At 41.4% G+C, this 15,288-nt stretch overlaps 1 protein-coding gene across 1 annotated transcript in view; it reads left to right on the top strand.

The window, feature by feature from the left end:
• The window catches only part of ELOVL4 (ELOVL fatty acid elongase 4), a 32,959-nt gene extending 21,804 nt beyond the window's left edge, over positions 1 to 11,155 (top strand). The window contains exons 2-6 of the mRNA XM_063443019.1: positions 4,080 to 4,267; positions 6,827 to 6,907; positions 7,867 to 8,038; positions 8,758 to 8,885; positions 9,318 to 11,155. Of these exons, the coding sequence (XP_063299089.1) occupies positions 4,080 to 4,267; positions 6,827 to 6,907; positions 7,867 to 8,038; positions 8,758 to 8,885; positions 9,318 to 9,617 (869 nt within the window). The 3' untranslated portion in view covers positions 9,618 to 11,155. The remainder of the gene's footprint in view (positions 1 to 4,079; positions 4,268 to 6,826; positions 6,908 to 7,866; positions 8,039 to 8,757; positions 8,886 to 9,317) is intronic.
• The last annotated feature ends 4,133 nt before the right edge of the window (positions 11,156 to 15,288 follow it).

Genomic DNA, 15,288 nt, shown 5'->3' with positions numbered 1-15,288 from the left:
GTGCGGTGGGCCCTGGTGTGAGGGAGCTGTTGGCTGCACAGTGGTAGGCACACTCATCATGCTTTCTAGTCTCCGCCAGAATTCCAGGAACCTATTGTCCAGCCGGACGAGTATATCTTCGAGTACTGAGTCAGGTGCTGGGATCCATGCGGTATCCGCCATCTTGGCGTGGCCGCCTCTTAGTGCACCCGTTGTCGGGAGCTTGAGTGCTGGGGTTGCGTTGCCCTCTGTGGGGGGACCGGGATCACCCCCTCCGGTCCAAGGGGGGGGGTTACGGGGCATAGGTCTATGCTTTTCTGCAGCTCGGTTTCTTCGAAGCAGGGGATCGGCCGTTTCCCCCGCCCGGCGCCCACCGGGTCGCTTTTCCCACGAGTGTGGCAGGACAGGTACCTCGCGTCGCCAGCCTCCTTCTCGCTTTGTAGCTAAGGTAGGTAGCTTGGGTATCAAGTAGAGTAGATTAGAACGATTATTAGTTGGTTGTAAAATGCCTTTTTTGGCATAGTGGTGGAGGAGCTCCTCCGAGATGCGTCCTGCCACCATGCTGGTTCGGCCCCGCCCCCCTTATTATTATTTTTAATGTTATTTTATTATAATTTTTTTTTTCGTCCCCCCTCCCTGCTTGATACATGGCAGGGAGGGGGGCTCTCACTCCCTGGTGGTCCAGTGGCATTGGCAGTTCAGTGGAGGGGGCTGGCAGCGAGCGCTTACCTCTCCTGCAGCTTCTGTCAGCTCCCTCCTCCACCGCGCCGGTCCGGTCAGCTCCCTCTGCAAGTCCCAGTGTAAGTCTCGCGGCCGCCCTATGACCACGCGGCTCTCGCGAGACTTACAGTGGGAGCTGACCGGACCGGCGCGGAGGAGAAGTGAGCTGACAGGAGCTGCAGGAGAGGTAAGTAAACGCTCCCTGCAGCCCCCCTCCTACACAGCCCCCTGTCTATATTATGGCAATGTAAGTTGCCATAATACAGACACTGACTCGAGTATAAGTCGAGTTGGGGTTTTTCAGCACAAAAAATTTGCTGAAAAACTCGACTTATACTCGAGTAAATACGTTTTTTCCAATGCCAACTCATGCTTTGGCATGACATCGACATTTTGCAAACAGGCACATTTCTGGTCGACCAATAGGACTGCATGCAGTTAAGTGTTACTTATGTCTAAAAGTGTCTTATGGAAACAGCAATTTTTAAGAATATTTTATACTTCAAAACTAAGATTTTATTTTTTTTTGTATGTTTTGGATTTTGAGGTTTTGCTCATAAACCAGATATATGTGCATCTTGTGAACACAGTTGTTCATAGTTTTTTGTGTTTGTTTTTTTTCACCCTCAGATTTCTATACAATTCATTTACAGTGATTTGTAGACATATTCCAAACATATGCAAACATATTCCACAGCACTGTACAATAAACGTAAGACACATAATTGCAACAAAACACAACTGACAAATGAGAACAGGACCCTTCCAAACAAGTTAACATTTTTCTTTTGAGGTATTTTATACCCAATCATCAACTGGCCAAATTATTAATATTATTATTATTGGTGTTTATATAGCGCTAATTTATTCCACATGATTAGTAGTATAGCCTTTTATCTAACTCTTTTGAAGAAACTATTTTTGTTCCATCTTAGTTACAGTCACCCTGGTATAATGTAACAGTATCACTGTCAGATCACCTCTCAGCCGTGTCCAGCATCCGGAGGGGAGTTATATAAGGCAGGATTCCCATTCATAATGTCTGTACAAGTTATTTATACAGTGCTGCATGTCACTGGCATCTGTTAGTCAGTTAAAGTACATAGTCAGTCTGTGTGTGTGTGTGTGGGAGGGGAGGAGAGATTAAACTCTTGTCATAAATGGCTAAACTTGAATTGACCTTCACAACATTGAGCAGATTGTATTGTTATAAGCCTTTTGGTTTAAGTTGTTCTCTATGAATGTAATGCGTTATTTTGCTTACTATATTGTAGTAAGGTAACTTTAGATTTGTGCAAGGAAGAATTTGAGTGTTTGTCTTTAAAAACGGACGCTCTGACACTTGCCAGTGGTCCTGCAGACCTTAGAACCAGTATAAGCTAGACTTTAATAGCATTTTTTTTATTTTGTTGTCATCTCAGCCACCCCACCCAGCTATATACTGTGAACTATGTTATTGTACAGATTTGCTATTTGCTATATTATTGTTTATTTCTTTGCGTTTGCTCCCATATTGATACAGCACAGCTCATAGCCTACCTTGAAATAGCTTCATCTTCAGAATAATTGCATATAAAACCTATTTGAATAGGTGAAGATGCCTTATTGTGACTGTCAAATCCAAGAAATTAAAGGGACACTATAGTCACCAGAACAACTACAGCTTATTGAATTTGTTCTGGTGAGTAGACTCATTCCCTTCAGGCTTTTTGCTGTAAGCACTGTACTTGGAATCTGTGCAGCGTACATTTTAGGATTAAGAATGCAAAGCATAGGGGGGCGGAGCCAGACAAGCATCAAAGCGGTCGCACAACTTTGAGCTCTGTGTATAGCCCAGCAAAATTCTGGTCTATACAAAGCGGTCGCACAGCTCTGAGCTCTGTGTATAGCCCAGCAAAATTCAAAATTTTGGGGAGGTATTCAAGCACTTACCTCACCATACAATACCCTCCCTGGCTTGGAGGCACGCATGGGTCGGAAAACTAAAAAGCCCAAGGCCAACACTAGCCGCGATATAGGCGATCTTCTGCGAAACTCGCATGGGAGAAAATGGCGCTGGGGGACGACGGCTCATCTGTTTCCTTGGAGGGTGCCTCTTTTGATCCCAGAGAAGGGACTTTTCTGAGCCTGACACCTGAACCTAAGACCAAGAAGCAGGCGAAACAGTCACAGTGGATCTACTTAAAAGCATGCTTGCCAAACTCAAACATAACCTAAGCGCTGACATGGCCTACTTTAAAGACGCCATAGAAGGCGCCACCACCAGGCTCACTCTCTTAGAAGCCTCAACAAACACACAAGATTCCCGACTCACTGCTGGAAAAGAAGGTGGCGGACCTCCAATAACAACAGCATGTTACAGCTGAGAAGGATGAAGCAATGTAATATATGAGACGCAGATACAATGTAAAAATCCGAGTGGTCCCTGAAGCTATAGGCCTTGCTCACCTACCACACTTTGTCCAGCGCCACCTCGCTATCCAACCGCCACCCAACCTGGCAAAGATAATAAAACTGAATGGCATGTTTTGGCTGCCGAATCCAGCAAGAGCACCCACTACAGCTACCGCAGATCTAATCCTGAGATTTCAATCCCTCTTGATGACGACTACTCAGGGGAAGACTCCACTTAAATTTGAAGGTGCGGAATAGCCTCGTGTGATTGATTAGCTGTAGCCACTCCTGTAACACCTCTGCTCCAACAATATCCCTTATCGCTGAGGAACACCTAAGCTCCTACTGTTCACGCACCAAGGGATTGCTTATCGGGCTCGGAGCCTGCATGCGTTGGACTCCCACATGCAGAAGCTGGGCCTACAAGAACCACGGCAGACAAACAGACCAAGCCTGTCTCAGCTGATTCCCTCTACTGTAGTGGAGTTTACTCCCAAGATGACTCTGCATATCCCTTGAGGAACGGATATCACCTGATGACCCACGGTCGGCGGAGAAGAGATCCGTGCCCACCCCAAGGGTGCTCCAGTTACCACACCACGATTTATTACGCATTTAATGTTGTATAGCGACTGTTCTGTTTTATCTTTGTGTTATTTTTTGTTTATTCTATGTGCCTAGGTCATATGCCTATAATTATATGAAAGCCGCATGCCATATGAACTACCCACACCCGGAAAGTTATTGAAGCAGTGCTACACAAGATGGCACCTTTACCCCTACCCCCCACCCTGCCCCCTCTCCAGATTTAGCTTAGAACCACATTTGACTACAATCATATATCTCTGGATGGAGGTGTACATTGGGTACTTTAACCTACCCATATTGCTTACTCAGTCGGGTCTACACAGTGTCCCTGGACGATTATGGTTTTACTTACCTGATGCTTTAACATGTTATTTATTGTTATGTTTCTTTATCCTCAGATAAACGTGTTGAAAAATGGCCAATGATGCAATCTCCGTTACCGACCCTGGCTATAAGTACACTTTACCTGCTCATTGTATGGTTGGGTCCAAAATTTATGAAGAACAGAGAACCTTTCCAGTTACGCTACTTATTGATTGTCTACAACTTTGGGATGGTTATCTTGAATTTCTTCATTTTCAAAGAGGTTAGAATTGGCATTTCATATTTAGCAAAGAAACTGTTGGCACACATGTATTGCAACGCATTTTATTTTCAAGGCATATTTAGCGTGAGATCAAAATAAGCATGTAGCTTCTGGCTTTTGTGACATCTTCAAGGTTACTCTTCTTATCATTTATCCTATCGTGTTATTTTTTTTTTTTTCTGTTTTTTTTTTCATGTATGTATTGCTTTTTAACCTTTATGCCTGTTTACCTGTCTTATACCTTCTTTTTCTCTACTGATTTTCTGTCATCTTTTGTTATCTACATCACTTCTCAGTTTACAGGCATGCATATTAATGCCATGAGCTTGCAAGCACCAGCCTCACTTTGGAGTGCATCGGCCCATGCAGCAGTAACGCATGCACATTCAGAATGTAGATTCATCTCTGTTGCCTAGGCAATAATTTGATGCCCTATGCAGCTCCCTTCTCCAAATCTAGCCGATAAATACCACAAGTGAAATCCAGGGAAGTGTTCAGATATTTCTAAGTGTACCGTAGGCTTAAAGCTTATATACAAACATAGACTGTGACGGCAGATAAGAACCATTCGGCCCATCTAGGCTGCCCAATTATCTAAATACTTTCATTAGTCCCTGGCCTTCTCTTATAGCTAGGATAGCCTTATGCCTATCCCACGCATGTTTAAACTCCTTTACTGTGTTAACCTTTACCACTTCAGCTGGAAGGCTATTCCATGCATCCACTACCCTCTCAGTAAAATAATACTTCCTGATATTATTTTAAACCTTTGCCCCTCTAATTTAAGACTATGTCCTCTTGTTGTGGTAGTTTTTCTTCTTTTAAATATAGTCTCCTCCTTTACTGTGTTGATTCCCTTTATGTATTTAAATGTTTCTATCATATTCCCCCTGTCTCGTCTTTCCTCCCACCTATACATGTTAAGATCCTTTAACCTTTCCTTGTAAGTTTTATCCTGCAATCCATGAACCAGTTTAGTAGCCCTTCTTTGAACTCTCTCTAAGGTATCAATATCCTTCTGAAGATACAGTCTCCAGTACTGCGTACAATACTCCAAGTGAGGTCTCACCAGTGTTCTGTACAATGGCATGAGCACTTCCCTCTTTCTACTGCTAATACCTCTCCCTATATAACCAAGCATTCTGCTAGCATTTCCTGCTGCTCTATTACATTGTCTGCCTACCTTTAAGTCATCAGAAATAAATACCCCTAAATCCCTTTTCTCTGCTGGACACTTCCTTTGTTCACATTCTTGCTTCTTACCTTTTCTTATCCTGTATCCATTAACTGGCTACATTATTTTTCAGCTTGTTCTTAAGATTACTCACCTTTGCCACCTGCTCTGTTCATTTCTATAATTCCTGACCATGCTTTGGCATTCTCCATACACTATATTCCTAATGGCTTGGATACCATGGGTTTCTTTCTGACTCATGGTTGCAGATCATGCCCTATCTTGCATTCACTTTACCTGGTTTTGCACCTTTTCTTGCATGCAGTCATTGGAAGCCTGTTTCACTACAAACTTTTGTCTTTGTGCTTGCTGACATTGAATATAATATGTCTTAACCTTTGCCACTTTGTTTATAATTCCAATGTCGATGCTTTAGAATTCAACTAATTTTTCATGTGCTCTAATTCCATAAAATGACATGTCTAGTTTTACTATCTTGTATCATTTTATATCAATGCATTGCCTATTATTCATGTTTTCAACGGTCATTCAAAAAATGTAAATCCTTCATAGTATAATGAAGTATCCCTTGTGATTACAATAACCTTTTTGTACAAATTGTGTCAAGTCTTTGAACCATGACGAATAAAGCTATCCTATTTTGTAGGCATTGTTTTGGCCAGTGGTTTCCAAACAGTCCTCAAGGCACCCCTACCAGTTCAGGATTTAGGGATTACCTAGTTGTGTCTAAGGTGCTGTTGGTGTTTTTTTTTTTTTTTTTTTTTTTCTAAAAACACCTCAGACACAACTAGGTAATCCCTAAATCCAGGATTTGTAGGGGTGCCTTAAGGAATGGTTTGGGAACCAATTGTGTTGATAGTTCTTCTAGCAATAGTTAAAATCTTGTCAAAGTAACAAATACATGTATTTTCCCGTCAACTCATTCTTAAATTTCGAAAAGGACACATCTTTTTTGATCCTTGTATATCGGACACTAACCCGAGTTACTGATTACAGAATGCTTTTATGCCCTGACTGGGTCCAGCAGCCACCACTGCATCCTTTTTTCACATAGGTCGTTTACTAGGCTTCCTCTACTCGTTACAACTGAAGTAGAGTACCCCTCACTGCAGTGTTATTGAGAGATGCTCGCCTGCTAACAGACTGTGTGATCAGCTCACACCACCTGCCTGATCAATAAACATTCCATAGTGGATAACCTATAAGAGATTTATCAGTGTCGTAAAAAAAAAAGTGGTGCAAACTTCTAAAATCTGTGCATGGAAACCAGTAGATTGTAGAACATACATTCCATTCCATTAGAAATATATAATTCCAACACATTTTCCATAAATGCATCTGACATGTTTATCCTTTTCTTACAGCTCTTCCTGGGTGCAAAAGCTGCAGGATATAGTTATATTTGCCAGACGGTAGATTATTCTGATGATGTTAATGAAGTCAGAGTAAGTACAAGTATTCATTTTTATTGATAGCCATGTTTTGTTTGTCATATGCCATTATATGTAAACATATTTCATGTAAAAATCTGTTTTCTGTATCGTTTTTCTTCCTAAAGCCAAGAAGTCATCACACAAAGATTCAATATTTACATTACACACACATGCATTTATCAGCAATATAAACACTTTTGTTTTTAGCAATAAATGGTGAAATGGTTTAAATTAATAGGAATGTGTTCATGCTAACCCAAAATAATTGAAGTTCTGTATGCTATACAACTTCATTATTCTTCTTTGTTATATCATATTTAGCTTTAGAGCTTAGCCTACAATTGTTAAAAACACGATGACACTGCTTTCATTGGTTAAGGGCATTCATAGACATATCATAAACTTGAACATTTTAACCACCTGTGCACTGCTGTGATAGCAGCCAGATATCACTGTAAGGAACCACAATCTCATACCCTGATTTGTCATTCGACAACCACGGCATGTCTTCCTAAAGCCTGCTCGTTGTTGGCTTGCTGTAACTTAATTTTCTTGTACTGTCCAGGAACTCCTACAGCTGTGACAGCAAAAAAGATGGACACCAAACAAAAAAAAACACACAAGAACATGTCCTTAGAGCAAATTAGGGAGGGAAGGAGGGCGGTTAAACAAAGTGGGAGTGCTTCTACCATGCTGCCTGGCTGGAAAGAGGCAAGACCCTCCTCAAACCTTTCTTTTATACTATGCAACGGCCATTTACAAGCATTACATTTCTGCTGCAAATTGAATTAATTTCACACCATTACATCTCAGCGTAGGCAAGCAAACATGAAGCTTTTCCTTATTGGTCCAGGGGCTTTCTTCAATTCACATGTAATGTGTGCAATACTCTCACGGATTGTGTAACCAAACCCATAAAATTGTTTTAAATTGCAAATGACATATCTTTTTTTGTATCATGTTTCCTACAGGTGGCGTCTGCCCTTTGGTGGTACTATGTTTCTAAAGGGGTGGAATACTTTGACACTGTATTTTTCATACTAAGAAAAAAGTTCAACCACATAAGTTTTCTGCATGTGTATCATCACTGTACGATGTTCACCTTGTGGTGGATTGGAATTAAGTGGGTCGCAGGAGGACAATGTATGTATCAATGGTGACATTCTTCAACATAATTTATTTAGATATTTGTCTTTTACAAATATATATGTCTAAATGAATAATTTATGTGTATAGTTATCAATTAAATCCGTATACTTAACCATTCATCTTTGTAACCTGTTCATAACTAGAACTATGGGGAGAGCGGAGGTTTAAAGGACCACTATAGTGCTAGGAAAACATACCCTCAGGGACCCCCTCTCGCCGGGCTGGATGGAGTGGAAGGGGTTAAACTTACCTCTTTTTCCAGCGCCGGGCGGGGAGCTCTCCTCCTGCTCTCCGCCTCCTCTCCTCCTCTTCGGCTGAATGCGCATGCGCGGCAATGCTTTCCTATGGACGTTTGCGTCTTCTCACTGTGATTTTCACAGTGAGAAGCCCGCAAGCCCTCTAGTGGCTGTCAATGAGACCGCCACTAGAGGCTGGCTTAACCCTAATATAAACATAGCAGTTTCTCTGAAACTGCTATGTTTATATAAAAAAGGGTTAACCCTAGCTGGACCAGGCACCCAGACCACTTCATTAAGCTGAAGTGGTCTGGGTGCCTATAGTGGTCCTTTAATATGTAATCTGCCCATACTATTTACAGGTAAGGGTTATGTAAGAAAGGAATGTAAGAAATATGATTAAATCGTTACGCATTTGTTAAACAACAAAGCATTATACTAAGGCCCATTTTGATATCTTTTTTTTTTTTTGTCCAGCCTTTTTCGGTGCACATATGAATGCTTTGATCCATGTTGTGATGTACCTTTATTATGGATTGGCTGCATGTGGACCGCATCTCCAGAAGTATCTGTGGTGGAAACGCTATTTAACAATATTGCAATTGGTAATTTTGTTTTTTATATTTTATTTGTGGTTTGATGTCCTTAATATGAAATTCCTACTAACATTTTGAAGTGGGCATTTGATGCTGTAGTATTATAGTTATTTTTTAAGTATAGTTATTTTATACAATAAACACCCTTGTGTAGAGCTGGATGGATAAATGTGTTTATAAAATCAGTTTGTGTGTAAAATGTGTGAGTGTGTGCATAATGTCAATATAAGTCAATATGTGTGAGTGTGTGCATAATGTGAGGGAATTTGTATTGTGCTGTCTGTTTACTAGATGGGAAGGATTGTTTTCTGAATTGTGTGTATGTTGCAGTTAGTAAAGGTCCCCTTTATACATTTACGTTGTACTTTTAATCTATGATATGTAATGTGAATGCTGGAGGTTGATTCACATGGTTATCCTTTTGTATCCATTCTATTTCAGGTGCAGTTCCATGTGACTATTGGCCACACAGCTCTGTCTCTTTACATTGATTGCCCCTTTCCCAAATGGATGCATTGGGCATTGATTGTATATGCCATTACCTTCATTTTTCTTTTTGCTAATTTCTACTATCGGACTTACAAAACACCCAAAGGATTTGCAAGAAGTGGAAAGCATGCCATGAATGGGAAACAGTCTATGAATGGAGCAGTCACTAATGGTACAATAAGCAAGCCAGAAAACACAGTGAGCATGGAAAATGGACGGAAAAAGAGAAAGGGCAAAGCAAAGCGAGAATAATTAACCCCAAGCCTTAAACTGTATACAGCGTAGCGCAGCCTCAACCATACGTTGAGACACACATCTCTAGATAACTAGAGCTATTAAGAGTATAACTGATTTTCATTAGGTTTGTCAGGATTAAAACATCCTTAGGATAAAAACAACTCTCTTTACATATACACTACATAGTTAGGAAATCTTTTAATGTCATCTTGCCAGCCACTGTACTCGTAAAGCACTATTTTTAAACCGCGTCTCTGTAGGGAGAAATAATGTTGAAGTGAAATCCCAGTGGGTGTGTGAGTAGAAGGGAGTTCTAGTGAATAATTTGTTGAGGAAGCGTAAATGATTCTGTAACCCGTAATTCAGGCGATTAAAGGGGAGGTAAGAATCGCAGACAGAGATGTTAATATAGGAATAATTTTATTGTCCAAATAGTTAAGCATGTCAAAATATTGTGGCACCATCTCCTTGTTTTGTTGTAATGAAAGATGCAATTATGTTTAATTGCCGTAAGAATAAGCAAGCACGGCAGACGGGTTCGTTTTCACTGGCTACTAGATCATAAGGCAAGCATTAAACAAACCTTATTTTGCTTATCATCATAAAATGGAGGACCATTTAACCCTTGAGTGCCTAGTGATTTTCAGTACATTTTGCTATCTTTGAAATATTTGAATGTTATGCTTTATATTTATGGACATAAAAAGCAGATGAGATATTTAAATTACAGCGCCTGGGGGAGATCTTCATCATGCATTTTGAAACGAGAAGCCATGTGCATGCTTACCCATAGTAGGCTTTGGCTTCAAATAATAGCAAACACAATTCATTTAGGAGTAACCAAACTAGCAAAAGCAAATCATGCTGTTATCATGGAAATATAAATTCTTTTTACAATTAAGTAGTTAAGCATGAATGATATGTCATGCCTTTGTCACAGCCTGCCAGTGTGGAATTTCCTGCTTATTTAGCATTTGCTGGTCCATCCATACATTTATATAGCGCAAACTTATCCGCAGCGCTATAAAATGATAGAATGGGGATATTTGACAAGAAGTGTTTGACGTACAAAATTTACTGGTGATTGTAAGCTCACAGGCTGTCTGTCTAAGCACTTTGAATAAAAGAGCTTCAATGGCAGGGCCCTCTCTACCTTTTGTATTGGTACTTTAGGGGTTAAACAGCCGGGATTTGTTTTTTGTTTTGTTTTCATATATACTCTGTATTAACACGGTCAATCTATTTCAGTTGATGGGCATTTGTAAAACATGCAGTATCTTCCACATGGAGATGTACTATGTATTTTAAGGTGTAATTGTCATGCAAAAATTAGATGGTATCACTTTATAGACCAGAATATTTTCTTTACCTCATACTAGTCAAATGAATGGCAAGTGTACAGATATATTTGCATTGATCTATTTTACTTTTTAGAAATTCACTTCTAAGCCCTTGACATAGTTATAAAGTACAAATATGGCTAATAGAGTGGATGGATATGCATCAGTTTCCTCACTCGGGCTTAAATACATCCGAGTTTGCTTTGTGGGGGGCAGGAGCATGCCTCAGTTAAATTGATCATTTAAGCAATACTTTTTATTACATTGTAATGCCTATCTGAAGCTAACATTACCAACCAGATTTTTAGCAGATGACAGGTCCTCTCTTAAATATAAATATGAACATTATTTAAGTAAATAAAACTATGTAATCAATAGTATGTTTTCTGCTTAAATGATTTAATATCGCATTATTTTAGTGCCTCGAAGTATCCAGCAGTTAATCCCCTCCATCACATGTGGTTGGATAAATTCCCCTAATATCCAGTCTTGGCATGTCACTTGCCATGAAGATTTTACAATGAATATATAGCATAGAAATGTTTACAACGTTAGCGTTGTAAAAGTAAATTGTCATTTGTAAAATGTGGCTGTTACTTTAAGCACCATAAATGTAGAATACAAAAATATTTTCTTTTTTTATTATTATTTTGGTGTGTTATTTAGTATTGTAATTGTTTGTGCTTTTTTATGTGTTTTTGTTTTTGTTTAAGTAATATGTCTGAAAAGCACAGGATGTTAACAGAAACTATATAGATAGAATATTGAATTGTTTTATTAGCCCGATTGAACAATATATAATATGTGCTATTTTTTTGTTTTTGCGTGTACACATCTCAGAGTGGCAAATAACAAATTAAACACCTTTTTTTTTACACTTAACATTAACAAAGGAATTCTACATTTAATGAAATGTTATTTATTTATGTATTTATTTTGTTTGTGCGATTTGTGATAAGAACTAAGTATCGGAGTATGTCATGTCCCTGTGTCTGATACTGCTTATGCTCTGTAGTAATCTGTTTATGTTTATACATGTGTCATACTTGAATGTTAAGGTGGTCATATTACAGCTCCCTCTGGCATGCATGGGGCCAAAAGGATACACATGAGCTCATACCTGTCCTAGAGCAATCTTAGACTAGCTAACAAACATTTGAGCCATATTAATCCATTTTTACTTCACCTTCCTGAATAAGGTTGTTTTGAAGTGGGGAAAATGTAAACTGAAAGCTATTGTTTCAATAAAATATTATAATGGTCAGTGTATTGCTTTTCATTTTTTCAGCACATAGAGGGGGGATGGGGAAGGGGATAAATACACACAATGGAGCTGGGAGAGGGGAGGAAAAACAGAGAGACTTGGGAAAGATGCACACAAAGGGGTTGAGTAAAGTTAGAGACTCACAAAGGTGCTGGGGTAGAAAGAGACACACAAAGGGGCTAAAGGGAAGTAAGAGACCCACACAGGCAAATTTGGGGTATAGGATAATCTAAAGTGGGTAAGACATTCAAAAGAGGATAAGAAACACAAAAAGGGGATAAAAAGGTAGAAGGAGTCAATAATTATGGCTCCATGTCCCAAAGTACTGAGTCTGCACTAATATTAAGGTAAAAAGAGAGAAGTTTGGGTCTGATAGGCTTTTTCTGCCATTATATATGGGCTTCATAAAGGGGGACTGGTTAAAATGTTGGGGTGCCGGTAAATAAGATGCAGATGTGATATGATGTGAATAAGAATTGTGTGCTGATGAATAGTACTGCCTATGAACGATCTGTATAAAGTACATTTTCAAAAAACATGGGGATTTGGAATTCTTACAAGCAGCCCCAGTGTGAACTTGTGTTTGAGCCCCTTGGCTTACAGTACCCCTTTAATCCACCAGTATTCATTCCTTTTGATATGGTGGAAGCTGTCTGCTTGCATCCCAACAAGCATTCCTCTCACTGAGCTCAGGCCCTGCCAGAAGGCCTTCTCAGAGCGACTCGGCCAAAAGGTATTTATAATGTAGACAAACAATTCATCTTGCTGCTTTCAGCTAAAATGAAAAATATCTATTGACATTAGATAGAAAGTTTGTAGTATTTTTGTCTTGTCTTTATTTTTTTATTTTTATTTTTTTAATGTATTAATCAGCCTGAGTAAATAGAAGAAAGGGTGTCCTCTCTGCCATGTGTTGGAAGCAGAACAGTAGTTTGCATCATCCCTCAGGAATCATAAATATATTAGAACAAGCTGGATGTTTGTGTACTGACATCCTGATTGCAACCTATGGCCATACTAAAAAAAACATTGGGCGGGGGCGTGGCCAGCCGTGCACCAAAGCAGACGTGTTTGCAGGGAGCGCCTGCTAAACACCACGAAAACGACCCAAAAAGCCACGAAAACCAGCAAACTAACTCTACAGCTGGAACATCAGAGTCCCTGAACCCCCCCCAAGAGAGAGATGGGGCGCAAACACCGCAAACTTCTGGCGTCGGAGGCATCCACGCTACCAGACATCAGGCGATCCTTCGATAGGCCGCAGAGGCCAGCACAGCCTAAAATGGCGCCGGACAGGCCTCGAGGCTCCAGCGAGTCGGAGGAATCCCCTGACAAAGAGGGACCAGCGACAACCCAAGCCCCCTGCAGAGTATACCAAAGGGCAGACTCCGACTCGGACACGTCACCCTCTACCAAAGGGGACATTAAAAGGCTCCTGCTTGAGCTCCGTGGGGTGTGGAAGAAAGACTTGGATGGAGTGCGGGAAGAAATGGGCGGCATCGTGACATGATTGGGAGCGGTGGAGGCCCGAGAGGTGGAAAGAGCCACTGGCCTCACGGAGACCCAAGCTACCGTAACAGACCTCTCACAACAGCTCCAGCGACTCACCCGCACCGTCACTGCCATAGAAGCCAGGCACCGTAAGAAAAATATTCGCATCAGAGGGGTGCCGGAGACGGTGGGACCCGAGTCGGTGCTGGAGTTTGCCAACAGAGTGGCCACTGTGATGGAGGTGAGGGGAGAAGGCGGACTGTCGCCTATAGCCTCTGCATTCTGGATTCAGAAGGCCGCCACGGCCCCAGTGGACGCTCCCAGGGACATAATTGCAGTAACTCGGAGCGCGGCGGTGAAGGCTGCAGTGCTGACCACCTCACGGAACACCCCCCTCATCGCTGTGGACAACTGCCAAGTGCGAATCTTCGACGAACTGCCATTTGTAGTACTGCTGGAAAGACGCAGATTCATGCCGATCACCAGGGTCCTCAGAGAACACGGAGTCAGGTACAGATGGGGCGCCTCGGGTACCTTGGTGGTACCGCAGGGAGACACAGTGCTGTTGCTGTCCACGGGGGAAGACCCAACGGATCTTTTGGGGAAACTCCAACTCCCACGGCTGCCGCCCGCGGTGCACCAAACCCCACGAGCAAGCAAACACCCCACCGGGGGAAGAGAACACCCTGGCACAGTGATGACGGAACGGAGACCTACTTATCAACACTCTTAAACCCACACGGGCGGCCGGCTCGTTCTACCCCACGCGAGTGGCCAGTGTGTTCGGTCACTTGGACTCTCCTAGGTTCGCTTCAGCTACCGATAAGGCAGACCAGATAAATACCTATACGCCCCTACTAGCTATTGGCGCGCTGTAATACCAGGCCCGCTTGAGCAGCCGACACGACATGCCCATCGTGCTAATCCCAAACCCTTATGAACCGCTGCCGCAATGCACAGCACGATATACCATAAACCCACCGGAACCATTGGCATGCGGCACCATCCCGTTAATTGTAACTCCTCATGGATAGCTATAACATATTGGATATCTCAGGCCCAGGTGAGCGGATAGCACGATACACAGTCACTGGAGCTTATAGCTCTCTCCCTTCCCCCATTGTTGCCCACAGTGGAGATGTTTGTGTGACCACATAGGCATGACTTATGTATATTGTTTACTTAAGATTTGTTTAACTTCTCTTCTTTTGTAATGAATGATTGTTTGTTACCACCAAAACCTGTGGAAATGTCTTCCACAACAAAAATAAAGAATTAAAAAAACAACAACAAAAAAACATTGGGCCTAGTGCTGACAATTACGATGGGCCTAATTACAAAATCTTGTCAACAGAAAACATTAAAACAGTCCTACCTCCCAAGCGTCATGTATCTAATGGAGATAGTGCTGTAGGTATGCAGCTATAAGAAAGCACATACCCTGTGCTAATCTCTCGCTTTCATCTCTCAAGCAAAACCATATCCGATAGAAACAGCATCAGCTAAAGCAGGACATTGGTACACAAGGTAAAAGGGTGGGGCACTGATGCGAATCACGTAACCTGCAGGCTGGTCAACTTGGCGTGTACTA

Source organism: Pelobates fuscus, chromosome 2 (genome assembly GCF_036172605.1).
Source record: "Pelobates fuscus isolate aPelFus1 chromosome 2, aPelFus1.pri, whole genome shotgun sequence".
Classification (NCBI taxonomy): domain Eukaryota; kingdom Metazoa; phylum Chordata; class Amphibia; order Anura; family Pelobatidae; genus Pelobates; species Pelobates fuscus.
Note: the sequence above shows the minus strand (reverse complement) of the source record. Positions and strands in the feature narration are given on the sequence as shown.